Source organism: Cricetulus griseus, assembly GCF_003668045.3.
Source record: "Cricetulus griseus strain 17A/GY chromosome 1 unlocalized genomic scaffold, alternate assembly CriGri-PICRH-1.0 chr1_0, whole genome shotgun sequence".
Taxonomy (NCBI): domain Eukaryota; kingdom Metazoa; phylum Chordata; class Mammalia; order Rodentia; family Cricetidae; genus Cricetulus; species Cricetulus griseus.
In genome coordinates this window covers 244,649,914-244,671,865 of record NW_023276806.1, presented here as the reverse complement: position 1 = coordinate 244,671,865, position 21,952 = coordinate 244,649,914, and the positions used below count along the sequence as shown (strand labels likewise).

General features: G+C 38.0%; 1 protein-coding gene across 11 annotated transcripts in view; it reads left to right on the top strand.

The window, feature by feature from the left end:
• Positions 1-21,952, top strand: part of Psd3 (pleckstrin and Sec7 domain containing 3) — a 520,985-nt gene that overhangs the window by 318,543 nt on the left and 180,490 nt on the right. For all 11 annotated transcript variants that reach the window (XM_027388898.2, XM_035451484.1, XM_027388902.2 and 8 more), the window contains one exon: positions 5,242-5,331. In XM_027388898.2, the coding sequence (XP_027244699.1) occupies positions 5,242-5,331 (90 nt within the window). The remainder of the gene's footprint in view (positions 1-5,241; positions 5,332-21,952) is intronic.

Genomic DNA, 21,952 nt, shown 5'->3' with positions numbered 1-21,952 from the left:
AACACAGACTAGAAGAACAATAACAATTAATGGACTCATAGTTCATATGTTTACTCTTCTATAATATCAGAGACATTTTCTCTCCATTTAAAAGCAATTAGTAATTTAAAAAAAATTATGTGAGCTACCATTTTGCCTTCATATGTGTCTTTGTGAGAGTGTCACATTCCCGGGACCTGACTTACAGATAATTGTGTGTTGCCATGTGGATGTTGGGAAATGAATTAAGGTCCTTTGGAAGAATAGTCAGTGCTCTTTACTGCTGAGCTATTTCTCCAGCTCCCTCTCAGTGACATTTTCAAAAACAGAAGACTCATATTGCAAAATTCAGTATGAAAGAGGGGACATTATTATTGAAGGCCTTTAAAGAAATAGAAAGATCCTAAGTAAATACTGTCAACAGTTGTATGTGTATAGAATAGATAATTTAGATGAACAATTACAACAAAGAAATAAACCACTGAAACTCTGAATAGACTTTTAGTAAGATCCCTCTTTAGTAAACAAAGATCCCTCTGCAGTGAAAAGCTCATTGCATGGCTGTACTTGTGAAGTATATCATAGATGTAAAAATAATGGAAGAGAGACACTTCTCAGATTCTCTGTGGGAACACTATTAACCTGATATCAAGAGAGATGTCACAAGAATACTAATATTCTTTATGAATAGACTGTATTAAAACAACCAAAGATAATCTACAGACTCAGTGCAATTCTATCAAAATCCCAACACAATTCTTCACAGACCTTGAAAGAACAGCATTTCAACTTCATATGGAAAAACAAAAAAACCGAAAGTAGCTAAAACAATCCTGTACAATAAAGGAGCTTCTGGAGGCATCACAATCCCTGACTTCAAACTCTACTATAGAACTATAGCAATAAAAACAGCTTGATATTGACATAAAAACATACACAATGACCAAAATCAGATCCAAGACCCTGAAATTAGTCCACACACCCAAGAACACCTGATTTTTGACAAGGAAACCAAAATGATACAATGGTAAAAAGAAAGCATCTTTAATGAATGGTGCTGGCATAACTGGATGTCAACATCTACATGCAAATAGATCCATATCTATCACCATGCACAAAACCCAAGTCAAAGTGGATTAAGGACCTCAACATGAATCTAGCTACATTGAACCTGATAGAAGAGAAAGTTCAAAGTAGCCTGGAATGCATTGGTACAGGAGACTGCTTCCTAATACAACACCAAGTATCACAGACACTGAGAGCAACAATCAATAAATAGGACCTGCTGAAACTGAAAGGCTTATGTAAGCCAAAGCATATTGTAAATGAGGCAAAAAGACAGCCTGCAGAATGGGAAAAAATCTTCACCAACCTCACATCTGACATAGGACTGATCTCCAAAATACATAAAGAACTCAAGAAACTAGACACCAAAATACCAAAGAACCCAACTTGAAAAATGGGGTACAGATATAAACAGAGAATTCTCATCAGAAAAAACCCAAATGACCAAAAGACATTTAAAGAATTGCTCAAAACCTTTAATCATCATGGAAACATAAATCAAAAAGACTCTTGAGATACCATCTTACACCTGCCAGAATGGCTAAGATCAAAAATACCTAGGACAGCTTATGTTGAAGAGGATGTGGAGTCAGGAACACTCCTCCACTGCTGCTTTGAGTGTAAACTTGTACATCCACTTTGGAAGTCAGTATAGTGGTTTCTCAGAAAATTGGGAATCAATCTACCTCAAGACCCAGCAATACCACTCTTAGGCATATATCCAAAGGATGCACACTAATACCACAAGGGTAGTTGCTCAGCAATGTTCATATCAGCATTATTTGTAATAGCCAGAACCTGGAAACAACTTAGATGCCCTTTAAGTGAAGAATAGATAAAGAAAATGTGGTACATTTACATAATGGAGGATTACTCAGCTATAAGAAACAATGACATCATGAAATTTGCAGGCAAATGTGTTGACAAGATTTATCTGTAGTGTTCAAGGCTGTTGGATAGTCTTTTCCTTGTAGTAGAATGTCCTTCAGCATAAGAGTTAAGTTTATCAATTCCTATGTCCCAGCTTTGTTAACTTGACAGTTCAGAGTCACCTGAGAAGAAACCTCAATTGAGAAATTGCCTAGAACAAATTGGCTTGTGGCCATATCTGTGTGGGGTCATCTTTTGGTGCAGGAAGGCAATCCCACTGTGGGCAGTACCATCTTAGCCAGGTTGTCCTGTGCAAGATGGTGAAATGGCCTGTAAGCAAGCCAAGAGAGGAAGCCAGTAGGCAGGGTCCCTCCACAGTTTCTGCTTTAGGTTCTGCCCTGATTTCCCTCAGTTATGGACTATGAATTGAAAGTACAAATAAAACAAATATTTCCTTTTGTAAATTGCTTCTTGTCAGAGTGTTTTTATCACACCAGTAGGGTGAAACTGGAATGCCCTGTCATTGACTGTATATGATACTCCAGTCTGGATGTTTGTTGTCATTTCAGTAATGTTATAGCATCTCTGCCAGAAGAAGTGGGCTTTGTCTTCAGAATCCATATTCTTTTGAGACACAAATAAGATAAACTCTTGTTTGCACGATTTTGTTCTGATTTTAACAGGACAAAACAAATCAGCCCTGTCTTTTTGGCTCTATTTGTAATTCATTTCTGTTGAGTTTTCTGTCACATCATTGAAATCTTAAACCCCCTAGAGTCCACTTCCAAACTCACATTAACTTTGACTCTGTAATTACAATGGAGAGGAGAACAAAGACCTGATAACAGCCACACACATAGCTAAGGAATATAATCAGTATACTAGGACCAGCTAATGGGGAGCAGGTATTTACAACTAGCTAGGGACTGTAATCAGTAAAACTCCAAATGCATGGGAGAAATTGTTCCCAGTAAATGATCAGATGGTACTGAACTGTGGGAAGTAAATCCTAAGTTTGTTACAAAAAGGAATAAGCTACAGGAAGAATCTACAGCAAGAAACAGCCAATTCATTCACCAGATTATAATGCCAGGTACAGCTTTGTACTGGTTTCATCCATCAGGAGACTCCTTAATTCTTCTGAGTTATCTAATGATAGATGGCTGTATAAGTACTTGTGGCTTGTAGCACTTTGAGCTTTTTCTTTAAAATCTCATGGATTATTAATTGTCCTAATGGTGAAGCCTTTCCATAAGGTTCCCACCTTACTTTGCCCAAATCCACCAGTGACTCATTATTTTATTTCATATTTCTCCTTGAATTTATAGTTTCAGTCTGATTTTTCTGTAAAAGTTTACTCATGTTAGGTTTTTGTACTTAGAATTTTTTCTGGACCATAACCCTTATTTGTAAGAAAAATTACAAATTGAAATGAAATAGGTTATCACATGTTAAAAATATTTTAGGATGATTTATACTTGGTAATAATTAACAATTTATTAGATGCAAAATAATCTTCAAATTAAAAAAAGAATTTAAATTTATCAGACATGTTAAAATATTGTGTGTGGTTAGTGATTATACTGAGTCTTTAAATTTTTTTGTTAAAAGCAAAGGCTTTTAAAAGACATAATTGCTTCATGATTATTCATTGTTTTTCTTATGTTCTTGGAACATAAAAAGGCCTTGCCAATTCATATTGAAATGCTTTGATCATACCCCTGAGGAACCTTGGTTGACCTAAGAAAGGATTATGAAAATTGAATTTTTGTCATTTTTGGCACACCATTGCAATGCACATTTTAAAATTAAAGTTCCTTCCTGTGCTTTAAATAAAAAAAAAATCATGAAAACTTCAGAAATGCAGACTTAATTCATTGGAAATAACTACTGAATAAATTGATTGGCAAGGCTTGTTCTTAGTGTCAAGCTATTCAGCCTTTCATATAAAATTCGTGCCTACTTGCTGATGGAAGAGGCAAGAGTTTTGACAAACAGTTTTAGCATTTCCACTCTAAATATTTAGATAGCCTGGGTGGGATGAGCCTTCTAGAGTAGAACACAGGGAAAGGTGCGCGACAATTACTCAGAAGAAGGGGTGAGTCCTAGAAGCTGGGGTTCTGTGTATGTGTTGCTGTCAAACTCTCAGTGAAAGACTTGTACTCTTTATCTTTGGGAACACCTGCTTGAGTCGTTTTGACAGCTGTGGTTCAGATCACACCTCTGCCATTTATGAGGCAATACAATAGTTCTGGAAAGCATACCTGTAAAACTGTTGTGTCCAGACATACTAGTGTTACTGTACCTTTGTTCACTTGTGTTGCATACTGCCAGAAATGCTCTATACCTTTCAGTGGTCTGCATCCCTCTCCTGCATGTGCCAGCGTGCTTTTGGTTCTTCAGTGTCTTGTCAAGATTTTTTCCTCAAGTGAGCAGCTTTGAAAGATGAAGTGACTTTGGAGCCATACTGAGGTTTTGCTTATTGCATTGGAAGATGGAGGTGATGCCCTGAAAGGGGCAGATATTCTTTGTGCATTTTCAGAGATCCCCATTCCTTAGACTCAGAGGCTCACCGTAAAAGGAAGCCCCCCCTGCATGTACAAATGTCATTTGCCCCAGTCAGCTTGTGTGAACTGCAGCTCAGGCAGCTGGTTCAACATAGTGTTAACATTCGGGCTCCTCTTGTTACTGTAAGCATGAATTCCTGTTTATCTTACTTGGAAGTCATTTCCTCTGCTGATAAGATGGTCTGTTAACATCAAAGTGAATAAATCTGAGGCCCTTCAATGTACTTAGATGTAAGGAAATACAAACATTAATTCGGCTCAGATATGGCATTTTAATCTGTGTTTTAAATTTAAAACCATATTATGTATCACCTGTATAAATGCAATATCATTTTTTAGATTGTTGTGTAGGTTAAAATAAAGGTTTAACATAACTTTATGATTCAGACATTTTAAAGGCATAATAAGCCATGTGTCTTTGTTATGTTAAAATTATATTATCACACACACACACACACACACACACACACACACACACACACACACACACACGCCACACATTCAAAAGCAAATCAGTTACTAACTCTACTTACCCAATTTTTTTTCTCCAAGACAGGGCTTTTCTGTGTAGCTTTGGAGCCTATCCTGGCACTCGCTCTGGAGACCAGGCTGGCCTCGAACTCACAGAGATCCACCTGTCTCTGCCTCCTGAGTGCTGGGATTAAAGGTGTGCGCCACCAACGCCCAGCTACTTACCCAAATTTTAAAGAATTAGTCTTAATTCTATAATGTCATTATGATATATTTTCCTTTATTCTAGAATATTGGGAAGAAGATGACCTGTCAGGAGTTCATTACAAATCTCCAAGGAGTAAATGAAGGTGTGGATTTCTCCAAGGATCTTCTGAAAGTAAGCACAGATTGTTGGTTTTCAAACAGATTTATGTTTATATTTACTGCTAATTTAAGCCAATGATTGCTTAGTTTGGGGTTTTATTTGTGGTGTTTCTATTGAGCCTTGATTTTGTTGCTTTAGATTACAAAGTTTCCTAAGGCAATAATTTCAAACAATCTGTATCATGGCAGGTAATGCAGAGAGAATAAGAAGATGTTGACTAGTTGGTGATGCCTCTAGTTAGTGAGTGGTTTTTGACGTACAGGGGTAGAGTTATTTTAGAAACAAGCATTTGCAGACTTCTGGAGGCATGTATGACAGTGTTTGTTACCAACCACAGGGACACTTATCTGCCTTTCAAAAGAGATTAAATCCCAAGTGGTGTGAAGTGATTGAATTATTTGTAATTGGCATTATTATTGTAACATTCATCATGTTTTCATCTGGTTGTTTTCAAGGAGACAGAATCAACTTTGACATCCATAAATTTTCCAGCATGATAAAAAGATGTACTTGATAAAATATGAAATCATAATTGCTGTGGAATATGAATATTTTAGAAGTATGGTATAAGATGTGTATGTTGAGAATGTGAGTTTTACAGATCTCTGTTCAATCCTGGTCTTTCCTTTAAATCTTGGTACACACAGCTTTCTTTTGGAATCAGTCACTTTGGAAGAATTTCCTAAGAATGATAGCACATTTGAATCATGCTGTGAGATGGAAATGTGCTTGTTGAGAGAGGTGCCCATCCTTCATTATAGTTTATGTAACATTTAGTCTATTTATATGGTGCATGCATAGCTAGGGCTGTACTTAAAAGCCACATCTCTAGTCCTGTGTAACTTATCAAGAAAGGGTGGACTTCTGCCAGATTTGAAGAGACATACTATGGAAAATTAAAGAAGGCATTAAATATAGTACTATCAGACTCCAGAATATAGTGATTTTAATACAACTGATTTTAAAAGTTATGTTGTTAAAAATACCGTTTTTCTTGCAGTTTTTGATTTACTATATAACAAGATTTTTTAAAGTTAAAATATAATCGCAATCTTTTCCCCTTCTTTCCAGTTCCTTCCAAGTACTTCCACCCTCCTTTGCTCTCCCTCCACATCAGGGCCTCTTCTTCTTTAATTGTTATTCTTATATGAATACAACTGGCTCATTTCAATTTGTGCTACTTGTGTGTATGTGATTTGGATGTTTTAGGGCTGGTCACTTGTTACTTGATAACCAATTATAGACTCATTCCTGGGGAAGACTATTTCTCCCAGGCTCAACTACTCTTTAGTTATCTGCAGTTCTTTTTCTATGGATGTGGTCCTGTGAGATTTTTGCTTACCATGTAACTATACCTAAAGAAGTCAGACAAGATGTTTTTTAAGGCTGCTTCCATATTGAGTAGATGCTGTCATTTCTAAGGGTGCAATTTCAAATGAGAATGGGAAATAGAGGATACAGAACTGTGACATACGCAGTGTGTTGTACACATTCTATTAAAGCTAAGGTGTTAAATGTTAAATCTTTTTGTTTTTGTTTCTTTGTGTGTGTGTGTGTGTGTGTGTGTGTGTGTGTGTGTTGTTGGGTGGTAGTATTAGAGAAGAAAATGATAGTCTTTCCAAAAGAGGGCTTGTGAAGCTTTTTATCAACTACATGAGAAAGGGAAATTGACAGGAAAATATCTAGCTATTTAGATATTAATCAAAAAGCATTTAGATATTAGTAGTAAGCATATGGCTGCCTCCATGGCTGCAGGTATGTTGTTGGGTAGACTATAGCATTTTTGATGGAGCTGTCTAGAATCAAGCTTGGATAGTGTACAGTGCAGTGGCTGCTGTCCATGTTGGCTAACCATACTGTTCTTGATGTACTCTACAAGCATTGGCCTGATGATTTGTGAAGTCCTGCAGTTATAATCATTGCTATGAACCTCGGGGGAGGGACTCTTATTTGGTGTTTGTTATTTACTATTGAAAGAACCCAGTGACTGGAGATAATAGTGGCATTTATTGTGGCAACTGTCATGTCAAATACGAATTTCCTTTCAGAGTATCCCTCTGTCACTCACCCATTAAGGTACCATTTCTGTTTTTGTGTAATAGGAATGGTGTTTACAGTTAAGGAAAGGTTTTCTTAAAAGCAGTGTTACTTTATTTCATTGTTGTGTTCAAACTTTTCCCTAACTTCTCCTCCTCTGCTTTCTTGACTCCCTTCTTCCTTCTGCTTTAGATTTAAAATTCTTTGATATTCTGTTTTTTTTTAGCTATCTTTTAATTTTGGAGAAAGCTTCAATTATATGTATAACATACAGATAAACACAAAGATGTATGTTAGCATCTCACAACTTCTGAGTAACTCTTTTTTATCTGCCTTCACCCTATTTCCAACCTGTAATGACAGGCATTGCCATTACTGGCATAGTATAATAAAATGACAGGCAGTAATGACATTTGAAGATTTTAAAAAAGTGTGGTAAAAGTGAAAATAAGACTTTGAATACATTTCTTGCAAAATTATAAGTCACTGTATTAATGGTCAGAAATACTTACGTCTACTTTATTGAACTTGGTATCATGTTCTTTTACATTGGCCTTAATTGTTTTTAAATCTTTGTGGCTCAGAAGTTAAATTTAGAATTTTATTTCTTCAAATTTCTTTGGACCAGAAGTAACATTTCTACCTATATCTGATTATGTGTGGTTGCCTAGTTGGAGATACTTTTTAAAGGTTCAACACTCAGAGAAGATTCTGGAAGCAAATGTACACATGCCCTCAGAGATCACAAACCACTGAGAAACAAGGAGGACTTACTTTGATTTGAGCACTTCTCCAATATTGGAATGGAAGTGGATAGTCTATTCTGCTTTATCTGAACAGACCTAAGAAAACCACACTGTTTCCTTACACGAAAGGAGAAATGTACCTCTGTTCTTTAATTCCGAGAATGTATAAAATCTTCCTCTGTCCTGAATTCTACTCTGCTGACAAAGATAGATGACAAGCTGGACCCTTTCTACAATTGTCCTTGTAGTTCTAGCTGTTTCTTAAATAACATGACAAGGAATTTGAGTGTTTTGGCAAATACGTTTTCCCCATAAGTTGTTTGGAGTAAAAGTTATAGATGTCCATAATCCAAAATAAAGAAAGATGCAGGAAGACAGCCAGTAGTAGTAGATCATTTACCTTCTTCAAAGGAGGTAGTGATTTCGATGTTGAGTTAGAAGCCTTATTTTTCATTGAAGCTTCTATACTGTTTCATTTACTACCTCCTATAAGCAGTCTTCATATGTTTGCTTAATGATGGAAAATCAGGGCAGAAAGTTGTAAACATTAAACAGACTCAAAGCTCAACAAAGAGAAATGAATTTTAGATCAAGATTAATGCACTTTCTTGGGCAAGAAAAAAAAAACACAATTAGAGAATAAAAATTTATACAGTGCAGGTTCATGACCTAAATTAGCCTTTTAATCAGTTATAGCTGTCTGTAAGGGTAAATAAATACAACTCAGAAACAGTCTGGAAAGTTAGAGATAAAATACATAGAGGACCTGTTAATACAGATTTGACAGCAAGGACTATAAAGATTCTTCGAGAAAAGAAAAACTAAGCACGCCTACTTTACTTCCCCAGCTCTATCTGGCCTCTAGTTTGACCCATTTAGCAGGGGACAAGACTGCAAACATGGCACTGACAAGTTGCACTACTCTCCTCTATTTCCTACCGAAAGGTTGATCTCAAGCAGCACAGGCCTTTTCTTTTCCTTATCGCCACATTCTCTCTGTTTGCCCTTCCCACATCGTGTTTGATTTTACAATTATCAGTGAAGGCAAGTACAGGTGGAGAAATATGAATGAGACCAGATTTTATTATTCTTGTTATTTATGTTATATTATTGTTTTTACAACTCTTAACATAGAATGGGACCATATAAAGGTACAAGGAATCCATTATTTCTTACGATCCCCAGCTATTCTACAACTAGCTTAAAAAATGAAGTTTTAATGAAAAAATAATGAGCAGGTATACTAAAAGGAAAGGGGGGCAGTTCTCTCTATTCAATCAGATTAGGCATCATAATAAATTGGCTTTAATGAAACTTTACTGCTCTTCATGATTCTTTCAAAGTATTGAATATCATGTAACATAGCTCAGATATAACTAGCAATATTAAAAACAATGAAACAGTCATTGGCTCATAACAGACTTTATTAACTTAGGACATAAGCACAATAGGGGTTGAGTAGACCCTGCTTTCCTTCTTACATGGATTTAGATGGATTTAAATGTGTATTTAGATCTTTCTTAATTACACAGAAGTAAATTCAGTCTTTAAAAGAAAACTACGTTGGGATTATTTTGGAGAATTGGAAGCTGAACATTGACATGAACTTACTCTTCCAGGGGGTGTTGCTGGGAACTATTGGGAGCAAGCATAGAGTGAAAAGGGCAACACAAACCTGTTATCCAGTGAAAAGTGCTAGCATGACTACCCGTGTCCAAGGTGTTGAGGAACATGTGTATGAAGTATTTCTTTGAGCCCCTTGTTGGAGCTGTGGTTGCTAGATTGTTTTCTCAGATCCCCCATGCCTCTCTTACTGTCTTCTAACCAAATGGAGTTGAAGAGAAATGAGTAGTAAAAATGGAATCTTCATGAGGTGTGGTGGTGCACACCTTTAATTCCAGCACTTGGGAGGCAGAGGTAGGTGAATCTATCTGTGTTTTAGGCCATCCTGGTCTACAAAGCCAGTTCCAGAACAGCCAGTTACACAGAGAAACCCTATCTTGAAAAATAAAAAAAGTCTTCTTAATGTTCTATGATTTGCAAAACTTAACACATAACACATCAGAATACTTCATGGCAGAGTTTGAGATATAAACTGCGTAGAAGAATCCGGAGAGCAAGATGCTGCAGGTTATATAACTGCCCAGCTTCCATGTGATTGTGGCACCTGTCTTTTTAGAGTCAACAAAGTGATTAAGATATATGTGTGTCTATTTGTCATACACAGTGATTCCTGATGGAGTTGTGAAAGTCCCTGGGCTCCCAAGTGTGTCTGAGTGTTGCTAGTGATGGCACTAGTGATAGAATGGTGTGTGTGTGTGTGTGTGTGTGTGTGTGTGTGTGTGTGTGTGTGTGTGTGTGTGTGTGCTAATGTTCATTTTACTTCCTTTGTCTTAATCTCTATAGTTGCAAAATAAAGCGTCTGCCCAGTGCCTGTAGTTGTTACATTCTCTTCCTGACTCATGAAGCATGCAATATCTACTACCCAGCCTTTTCCTTGTCCTTCCCTTCCTACAACAGGCACTCAATTTCCCTATTATGTTCAAACTTCCCCATATGATGTCTTTGAAGCAAAATATGGCATGGCACAAAAGGAGTTGGAAAATGGTGATCTTTAAGGATCCATTCAGTTTCAGTGGTGGGAGTGTTCTTTATACTGTTTTTGTCTTTGTAAACTCAATATCTCCTAATGTTTGTTTTCCTTTTGTGCTACTGGTTTAGACAAAGAAGCATGCACAAATAATGGAGCCAGCAAATGTTCAGATATAAACCTAAGAACGATGCTCTTTTTATAGCAGCATTCTCAAAAGATATGTCTGAATACTGGAGGAGAGGAAGAAGGGGGCCTCAGTCTGAAACAGGTCTAAACTTTTTATAAATGAAAAGCCTGAAGTGAATTCTCAAAAAGACTTGATCTGAGTTATATTCGGAGTATGCAGTTGAAAATAGGAACTTATGGGTGGTATTTAAGTGTAGCTATAAAAAGAGCATCGACTGTTGCCTGGAGTAGGTGAGCTCTAGAAGAGAAGGTCATGTAAACCTGGTAGCAACAGTATCTATGGAGGAAAGGGCTTAGATGCTTATTCTAGTATAAGGAGGAGAGCCTTTGAAAAGAAAGGCTGTGCTAGTGAGCCTCTAAAGAGAAAAGCATTAAAGGCTGTGGCTCAAAATACAGACTCTTGCTGCCTTTGGTCAGTATGACAAATCAAGCTGAGTTGTCAGACAAAAGGCATGTTTTTGTTTCTACCTTCTCCATGGAAGTCTGGAAGTCAAGATAATAGTGGTGCCTTTGTATGGTTCAGACCTTGAATGAAAAATAGTGATGATAATGAGGATGATACTTTGGAATAGGTGAAAGTCTACAAATCAGTTTTGCACTTAATTGAAACAACAGCAAAGCCCTCCACTGAAGTTGACCCTTAGAATTGATATTACAGACAGATGTCATTTAAAGGGTACACACAGATATTTAATCAAAAAGAAGAGCTTGGGTGGGGATGGTAGTCATCATGAAGTATATTGCAGTAGAATAGTAATGACTCCCAGGTTGATTCAATTTTTAATTTGACCACAAAGAAACACTGCCTGTCCTCATACTCCAGTGACTCCACAAAATTATGAATGTTGTATGTTTAGAGCACTCTTAAAACATTGCAACTCTGCCCTCCAAGTTAGCTGTTGGTGTTCCTCATACATGAGCATATGGATTTGACTCAAAGTCAGTCTTACAACAACTTTAAACCTTCTCTTTTTGCTAATGATTTACCCAAAGGAGCCTGGGAGGCCTCTATGACTGATGATGCTTGCCTGCAGGCTTATAATCTAAGATTAAATGAGCTATACTGTGATATCATGTTTATTCATTAAGGAACAGTAGAACATATTTTCATTTAGAAGAATTTGTAGTTACAATAAAAATAGCTCACAAAGGAAAACAGTTTATGGTTGTAGTAATACTTCACTGTGTACAGATCAGTTGCCTGAAACAGATTAAAAGATATGAAAACAAGTAGCAATTGAGGTCATCATTTTAACAATCTCTCCCTCCCTCTGTTTTTCCTTCCTTGCTTCTTCCCCCCTCTTAGTTTTTCCCTTCTTAGTTCCCTCTTTCCCTGCCCCTTCCTTCCCTCTCCCCATTGCTCTTCTTGCGTATGCCAGGCAAGCACTCTACTACCAATGAGCTACATCTCCAGCCCTGGCCTATTCTCTTCCATTTGCTTCACAAACACATTGCTAGTTAAATACAGTTATATACAAGTACTTGACACAAGACACTGGCCTAAGCACATCCTGGGAGTCAATGTTCCACTGACAAAATATTAGCCACTCCAATTACATCTTCTAAGACAAACAAAATGAAAGTATTTAGGTTCTTAACTTTTCAGTAGAAATTATTTTTAAGAAGTAGATTTTTTTTTTCTGAGGCAGGGTCTCATTTTTAAAAAGGCCAATCTGGTCTTAAACGCTCTGTGCAGCCTAGGCCGACCTCAAATTCAGAAACACTGTCCAGCTCAAGAGCTTGGATTACAGTTATACAACCAGGCCCCAGCCTGAACACCAATTTTTTTTTGAGAATCTTAAAAAATGAGTTAGAAAAATTAAGCTAGAGTAAGCATGTGTGTCAGTTATGTGTTGGTAGCAAGAGGTAATTTGTTAACTATGTGAAAAAGAAAGTGGAACCTTTGAGGGCAGTAGATCACTAACTGGAACCCTTGGCATTTTGAGTGGCTTCTCAGTGAGTAGCTATATACTTGTACTCCAGGGTAATCGATGTATCAACAAGTCATCAGATATGTTCTGCCATGTTTGCTTAGTTTCATTAGGAAGTGGGAGTGTGAAATAGATTTGGAAAAATTTGGAAAAAGCCTTTTTATAGCATTTAAAGAGTCGGTTTCAATCAGAAAATCAGCTAACACAGAATAAATCAATTGTTTTTTTTTTTAACCCCAAATCATTCTGCAACGTTTATTCTTTGTCCATGCTGGATTCATGTTGGTAGTGATAGCCAGCCATGTATGTTAAACCAGCAATAATTTAAAAAAAAATTTGGTAGGGAAATTGGATTTGCCCTGAAAATATACAGACTTTATTCCTGTTATTCTCTAAATAGTTTAACAGTTATTTCTATAGCATTTGTACTGTATTTGTTATTATAAATCATCAAGACATGATTTGAAATATGCAAGAGGATATGTGAAGGTCATGGAGAAATTCTACAATATTGTATATAGGGTGCTTGATTGTCACATTGATTGTATCTCTGTGTGGAGTGGGTTATTGGACCATACCACGTGGATATCAAGGATGGCCTGTTTTTATCTGCTGATTTTAAGTTTTTACTCTTCCCTCATTCTTTCTCATTCACCCTTTCCTTCCCTCAACTGTTGTTTTCTCAGAAACATCAAAAGTCACATTCATATATACATACAAAATCTCGTCTTTTTAAATTACGATATAATTGCAATTATTCTCCCCTTCCTTTTCATCCCTCAAGCCTTCCCTTGTATATCCCTTCTTTTCTCTCTAATTCATGTTTTTTTTTATTTACTTGTTGCTGTAGTGATGGTGGTGGTGGTTATGGTGTATGTGTGTGTGTGTGTGTGTGTGTGTGTGTGTGTGTGTGTGTGTGTATGCACGCGTATGTGTGTGTGTTGCTGAATGGATAAATACAACAATCTCAGAAAGTTTATATAGTTTACCTGTATGTATGTGACAGAGCCAACTACTAGGCATTGGGTAACCAACTGGAGGACCCTTCTCTGGGGAGGAACATTTCTCCTCAGCATTACCCATTTTCCTATAGCTAGAGGTCCTTATAGCTTTTCCCCTTCCATCTTAACATTTCCATTGGTGTCATCATTGTTCAGGTCTTGTTTAGGTGGCTATGTTGATGATATTTCATGGATGTATAGCCATTCTGACATTTCTAGGAGACACAATATAACAGAAAACTTCTTGGTTCTCTGCCTTACAATCCTTCTACATATTCTTCTGCAATAACCCCTGAGCCTTAGGCATAGGAATTGTGTTGTAGCTCTGTCAATTGAGACTGGGCACCACTCTACCTTTTGTTCTATGCTTTTCATTTGGTTGTGGTTTTCTGCAAAGGACTCAGTCTGTTGCAATGAAATGTTTACTTGATGAGGGGTGAGAGCTATACTTATCTGTGGATATAAAGATAAATATTTAGAATACAATTAGGGATTATGTTGGTTGCATAAAGTGGCAGTTGTAGATTCACCTCCAAGTTCCATGATTTCACTGGCCCTAGGTAGTTAGCTAGGTTTTCAGTAGTAGGCATGGTCTCCCTCTTGTTGAACAGGCCTTAGATTCCATTAGAGAGTTGTTTGTTACCAAGATATGTGTGCCTTTATTGTACCCTTGTGTCACGACCGCCTCGACCAGCAAGGAAGACGCAACGCTGAGACTCTTCCTTTAGCAGTTTACTCAGGAAACTGAAACAATCTTCTGACCCCCGGGAAAGGCCCCCCACAGTTTAAAAGCACTCTTGCCAGCCAGCCCCAGAAGGCCACGTGAACGCCACGTGGCTAAGGCGGATAGGCTCGCATTTGCTGATGCAAGTTTGAATCTTAGACCAAGCCAAATAAGGAGTTGTTTATTCCAGAGAGCGCTCACCCTCGGGATGGTGGAAGGCAGAAACCGGCGCCATCTTCTGGCATGGCGTATTGCAGCTCTCCATACCCTTGGAGTTATTTTGTCATGCTGGTCTTTGAGTTTATATGTATTATAGCTGGGTAGTGATGCTGTTTGCTTCCCTTTCTTGAAAGTTTGCAGTACCATGAAATCTAGTTCTTAGGGAGAAGCTGTGAAAGAAGTCTCTTAAGGTGAACCTTCCCTGCATTGTTCCATTTGTCAAATGGACACATGCATTCTGTTGGCCTCCCCTGTCTCCTAGTCACAAGCATTTCCATATCCTGGAGGTTTTTCCTAGAAAAGTGAAACATCTTACCCCTTTTGGTACCACTGCCACTTAAAAGATTGCTGAAATGGAAAGCCACTACAGATCCTGTTGTTAAAGCAAATCACTTCCTTGTATGATTATGTAATTCTTGAAACGATTATTTCATTAGAATGCAAAAATAGGTAAATTATTACTTGAATCATTTTCAAAAACATAAATCAGTTACTCAAAGTTACTCAAAATATTATCTTTTAAAATTTAAATTGGTAACAAGCTTGTAATACATGTCAATCCCAGTTCCCTCTCCCTCCCCTCCTCCCTTGCCACCTACCGACCCCCTATCCCAACTACTTTCTGCTCCCCAGGGAGGGTAAGACCTTCCATGAGGGATCTTAAAAGTCTGTCATATCATTTGGAGCAGAGCCTAGACCCTTCCCCATGTGTCTAGACTGAGAGAGCATCTCTCTATGTGGAGTGGGCTACCAAAGTCCATTTATGTATTAGGGATAAATAGCGGTCCATTATCAGAGGCCCCATAGATTGCCCAGGCCTCCAAACTGGCATGCTCCTTCAGAGGGTCTGGAACAGTCCTATGCTGGTTTTCCCAGCTATCAGTCTGGGGTCCATGAGTAACCCCTTGTTCAGGTCAGCTGTTTCTGTTGGTTTCTCCAGCCTGGTCTTCACCCCTTTGCTCATCACTCCTCCCTCTCTGCAACTGGATTCCAGTTCAGTTCAGTGTTTAGCTGTGGGTGTCTGCTTCTGCTTCCATCAGGATGAAGGCCCTAGGATGGCATATAAGGTAGTCATCAATCTTATTATCAGAGAAGGGCATTTATGGTAGCCTCTCCACTATTGCTTAGATTGTTAGTTGGGGTCATCCTTGTAGATCTCTGGACATTTCCCTAGTGCCAGAATTCTCATTAAACCTATAATGGCTCCCTCTATTATGGTATCTCTTTCCTTGCTCTCCTCTATTCTTCCCCTGGCTCGATCTTCCTGCTCTCTCATGTCCTCCTCTCCCCTCTTCTTCTCCCCTTAGATGGTATTTGCATTGTTAGTCTTATGGAATCACCTTAGGCGAAAGGTTTTGAAATGAGTTTTGGAGACCATAATGTTTGATATGAAGATAATATTTGCTATTACTCCTATGAGAGTTCAGCTTCTCCTTGTCCTTCTTCTTAAGGATTGATACTATGTATTAAATATTATGGAGTATGTGTGTATGTATATCATATCCAGTGTAATTTCTATGATAAATAAGCTAATCTTTAAAAAGTACTTGCTGAGCCAGGCATTGGTGGCGCACAGCTTTAATCCCAGCACTCGGGAGGCAGAGGTAGGCAGATCTTTGTGAATTTGAGACCAGCCTGGTCTACAAGAGCTAGTTCCAGGACGGCCTCCAAAACCACAGAGAAACTCTGTCTGGAAAAACAAAACAAAACAAAAACTTGCAGAAATAGTTGCAGTTTTCAGAGTTATCATTGGTTTCCAAAACAATAAAGTCCACAGACTAGATCTGTTCCACAGTGCAGCCTTTTGCATTACTCTGTTTAATTAAAATAATCATTAAAACTTGAAAGAAAGGATTGTTCTTATTTCTCCATTTACTTCTATGTCAGAATTGAAGAGCACAATCCTTATAGGACAGATAACATATAATTCCCTTGTGTAGCTTAGAATCAGAGTACACGATATCACAAATTGAGAAATGTTTTACTCAAAATTATGCATGGAATGTATGTATCTATGAATGTATGGTGGAGTTACTAAAATTGGCATGTTTATCTAAAATCAGGTGAAATTTAATAGGATTCAGCTGTACTAAATATATTTGGTGAAGTAAAGATGAGTAAGACAATTAGTTCTTCAATGAGGAATTTTTAATCAGTTATAGTAATTTTCAGATATGGCCATCAGTTAAAATCACTGAGGACAGGGAAGAAGAGAGAGAAACAAAAAAAATCCTTATTCAAATGGCAATGTATTAAAACAGTGAATGTTGGAGAAAAGTCTGGCAAAACAAACCCTGTAGACTTCATTCAAAAGAAATGAAAAAAAAAAAAAAAAGAATCCTCAAGGCAACTTTATTAACAGTAGTTCCAATAGAAGCCATTCAGATATCATCAGTAAATGAAGTATGCTGCACAAGTGAAAAAGAATGGACTACTGATGCATAGATTGTGCTTGAGAGATGCCTTACCCAGGACTCTGCATGTTAATTTCGTTATTTGAAGTTCTCAAGTGGCCAACACCAGTTTATGATGTTGAAAAACAACAACCACCACCAAAACAGTGGTTTTCTCCAGGGATGTAATGATGGGAATTTCATAGGCACGTAGAAACTTTCTAAAATGATTCTAATAACATCAATAAATTTTAGGAAAATGTCATTTTGGATTCATGATAAAACTCTTGATTCATTCTCTCTGCTCCTCTTCCTTACCGACTAAATCTCTCACCACCTGATTTTCAAAAGCTGCCAAGGCAATTGAGCTAGTAAGTAGGATATAATTCAAAGTGGGTATATTAGGTATTAGTACTTTGTCATCATATTTAACAAAGTGCCATGAGTGTAGGGGGTTAGGATGGGCATTGATTTAGCTAGTGTTGCTGCTTTAGCTTCCCCAGTACAAAATCCAGTTTCAAGCAGGACAGTATTTCTTTGTAGATTACAGTGGGTCAACTTGAATAATTCAGAGTAAATTTCATTTCCCAAAAGACCTTACCACGAGCATGTAGATAAGTATTGGATTAAATAAGCACAAGAAGCCTGGCATTGGTGGCACACGCCTTTAATCCCAGCACTCGGGAGGCAGAGGCAGGCAGATCTCTGTGAGTTCGAGGCCAGCCTGGTCTCCAGAGCAAGTGCCAGGATAGGCTCCAAAGCTACATAGAGAAACCCTGTCTCAAAGAAAAACGACAACAAAAAAAGCACAACAAGTGTGTGTATACAGTTTCTGTAATATATTATAGACAATATATAACATTGTATTGTGTGTGTGTGTGTGTGTGTGTGTGTGTGTGTGTGTGTGTGTGTGTGTGTGTGTGTATGTGTGTGTGTGTGTGACCTATAAAATGCTGAGGGCTTTTTGGAAACAATCTGGGAAAACATCTTCTACAGGCATAATTAAGTTGTCTTTTGGAAGAAAATTCTGATGGATGTTGTGGAGATAGAGCAGGAGTTATTTTTGATTTGGAGCAAGACTCAGAATACCAGTGTGGAGAGAGGCTGGGTACCAGTGTCTGGTAAAGTCAAAGGAGCCCTTCCACATGGATGCTTTGTCTCTGTGTTAATTATTATTTACAATACATTTATTCAGGTCAGTGTAGCACAAAGTCAGATTTTTATTTAGCTCAAAGTAGAAAAATAGAAATGTCAAAAAGTTTATGATCATTTACTGGGCAGAGATACACTATTTTTAAAAACACTAAGGCAGCTTTATGCTGAGATTTTTTTGTACCACCTTCACATTGACTGCTAGAACTTTGTAGAATTACACATGCAAGTATAAAAATCTATTTCCATATTTCTACATTTCTAAAACCTCTAAATCTATAACCCAAGGAATGTGACATTACATGAAACTATGAAACTTTCACAGTATTTCCCAATAAGACTTTTCTCTTTGACCAAGCTAGTAGATTTTGATACCTTAATTACAATCACAGAATGAGGAATGATCCTGTGGTCCCATTGCATCTTCCTTTGTCTGTTTAAAAGTCACAGCTATGGCATAGCTGAGTGTCTTATAGAAAATCTGAGTAAAACAAGATTAACTCAAAAAAAAATCTGTAGCCTTACTATATACAGAAGATACATTCATGGAGAAAGAAATCAGAGAAACATCACCCTTTACAGTGGCCACAAACAACATAAAATACCTTGGGGTAACACTAACCAAAAAAGCGAAAGACCTGTACCATAAGAATTTTGAGTCTTCAAAGAAAGAAATTAAAGAAGATACTAGAAAATGGAAGGAACTCCCATGTTCTTGGATAGGTAGGATCAACATATTAAAAATGGCAATCTTGCCAAAAGCAATCTACAGATTCAATGCAATCCCCATCAAAATCCCAACAAAATTCTTCACAGACCTTAAAAGAACACTTCTCAACTTTATATGGAAAAACAAAAGACTCAGGATAGCCAAAACAACCCTGTACAATAAAGGAACTTCTGGAGGCATCACCATCCCTGACTTCAAGCTCTGTTACAGAGCTATAGTCCTGAAAACAGCTTGAAATTGGCACAAAAATAGACAGGTAGACCGATGGAATAGAGTTGAAAACCAATATTAACCCACACACCTATGAACACTAGATTTTTGACAAGCTAAATTTATTCGATGGAATAAAAAATGCATCTTCAACAAATGGTGCTGGCATAACTGGATGCTGGAATGTAGAAGACTGCAGATAGATCCATGTCTATCACCATGCACAAAACTTAAGTCCAAATGGATCAAAGACCTCAACATAAATCCAGCTACACTGAACCTATTAGAAGACAAAGTGGAAAATACCCTTGAATTAATTGGTACAGGAGACTACTTCCTGAACATTACACCAGTAGTGCAGACACTGAGATCAAAAATTGATAAATGGGACCTCCTGAAACAGAAGCTTCTGTAAGGCTAAGGACACAGTCAGTAAGACAAAATGGCAGCCCACACACTAGGAAAAGATATTCACCCACCCCACATCTGACAACAAACAATCCAGTTAAAAAGTGGAAAGAGAACTAAATAGGCAATTCCCAATAGAGAAATCTAAAATGTGGCTGAAAGGCACATAAAAAAATTGTTCAACATCTTAACCATTAGGGAAATGCAAATCAAAACAACTCTGAGATACCATCTTACTCCTGTTAGAATGGCTAAAATCAAAAACACCAATGATAGTTTATGCTGGAGAGGATGTGGAGAAAGGGGAACACTCCTCCACTGCTGGTGGGAGTGCCAACTTGTATAGCCACTTTGGAAATTAGTATGGCGAGTCCTCAGGAAAATGGGAAACAGTCTACCACAAGATCCAGCATCCACTCTTAGGCATATACCCCAAAGAAGCACATTCATATAACAAGGGCATCTGTTCAAGTATGTTCTATTTGTAATAGACAGAACCTGGAAGCAACCTAGATGTCCCTCAACTGAAGAATAGATAGAGAAAATGTGGTACATTTACACAATAGAGTACTACTCAGCAGAAAAAAACAATGGAATCTTGAAATTTCAGGAAAATGGATGGAACTCAAAGAAACCAATCTGAGTGAGGTAACCCAATCACAAAAAGACAAACATGCTTTGTACTCACTCATATGTGGATTTTAGACATAGAGCAAAGGATTACCAGCCTACAATCCACACTGCCAGAGAAGCTAGTAAAAAAGGAGGACATACATGGTCCCCTGGAGAAGGGGAAAGGGAAAAGATCTCCTTGCAAATTGGGAGCAAGGGAGAAGGTGGGAGGGACCTAGAAGAATGGGAAGGGGAGAAGAATAGGAATGAGGAGAACATGTGGGGGCAGAAAGGTTGAGTTGGGGGAAGAATAGAAGAAAACAAGAAAGGATATACCATAATAGAGGGAGACATTTTAGGTTTACAGAGAAATCAAACACTAGGGAAAGGTCTGGAGATCTACAAAAATGACACCAACTAACAATCTAGGCAACAGAGGAGAGGCTACCTTAAATGCCTTCCCCTGATAATGAGATTGAGGACTGTCTTATATGCCATTCTTTAGCCTTCATCCAGCAGCTTGTGGAAGTAGAAGCAGACACCCACAACACTGAACTGAACTGGAAAAGGGGTCCAGACCAGGCTGGTGAAACCCACAGAAACAGCTGACTTGAACAAGGGAGAGCTCTTGGTCCCCAGACTGATAGCTGGAAAACCAGCATGGGACTGATCCACACCCCAGGAACATGGGTTTCAATGAGGAGACCTCAGAAATCTATAGGACCTCCTGCAGTAGTTCAGTACTTATCCCTAGCATAGTTGTGGACTTTGGGAGCCCAATCCACATAGAGGGATACTCCCTGAGCCAAGACACATGGGGGTGGGCATAGGTCCTATCTCAAATGATATGATAGACTCTGATGACCCCCCATGGAAGGTCTCACCATCCAGGGGGAGCAGAAAGGCTATGTGATAGGTAGGGTTTTAGTTGGGTGGTGTGGTAGGGGAGTAGGGGAGGGAGTGGGAACTGGGAGTGACATGTAAAACAATCTTATTTCTAATTCAAATAAAAAAAGAGGAAAAAATTTCTGTGGGCATTGCTTTGAGTTCAATCTTGCTTTTTAATCACTATGTTTCAAAAAAATGGCTGCATGTATATTTTTGCTTTGAAAGATATGTATCTGTACAAAAGATTATAGAATACTTCCTGCCCACCCTTTGAAAATACAGCATAATTTGTGGGCAGGTATCTGTATTAAACCTTCTAAATGTGTACATATAAGATCTAAAACACTGAAAGCAGCATAGCTAGCTGGTACATTTTAGAAGCTGGACATGAGAACAAGGGAGAAAAAGAAGGCTATTGTGGCAGGAACCCAAGGGGTCTTTCATGGGCAAAATCAATTTCTCTTTCCTTTGGTGGTGGACATTTTACTCACAATCTTCCAAGGCTTTCTTTTTGTCTCTCTCCAGTGTTTGTTTTCCTTCCTTCTCTTCCCACCATCCAAATCTGGAATGATGTTGGCCCCGTGATCACAGACCCAGGAAGGAAACTCATTCCATCCCTGCATTTTTCATAACTTTGAGGAGAGAAGTAGTTATTTCTTGGCTTTGCTTTCTGAGTCAGAGTTAATGCTAAATCTTTTCTACCAGAGTTCATTCAGCTTTTCAACTCCTGCAAAGGAAACTCCATTCTTCTCTGTGTGTGACAGTGTCTGGTCACCATCCGGCCCTCATCTCTGTTGACTTCT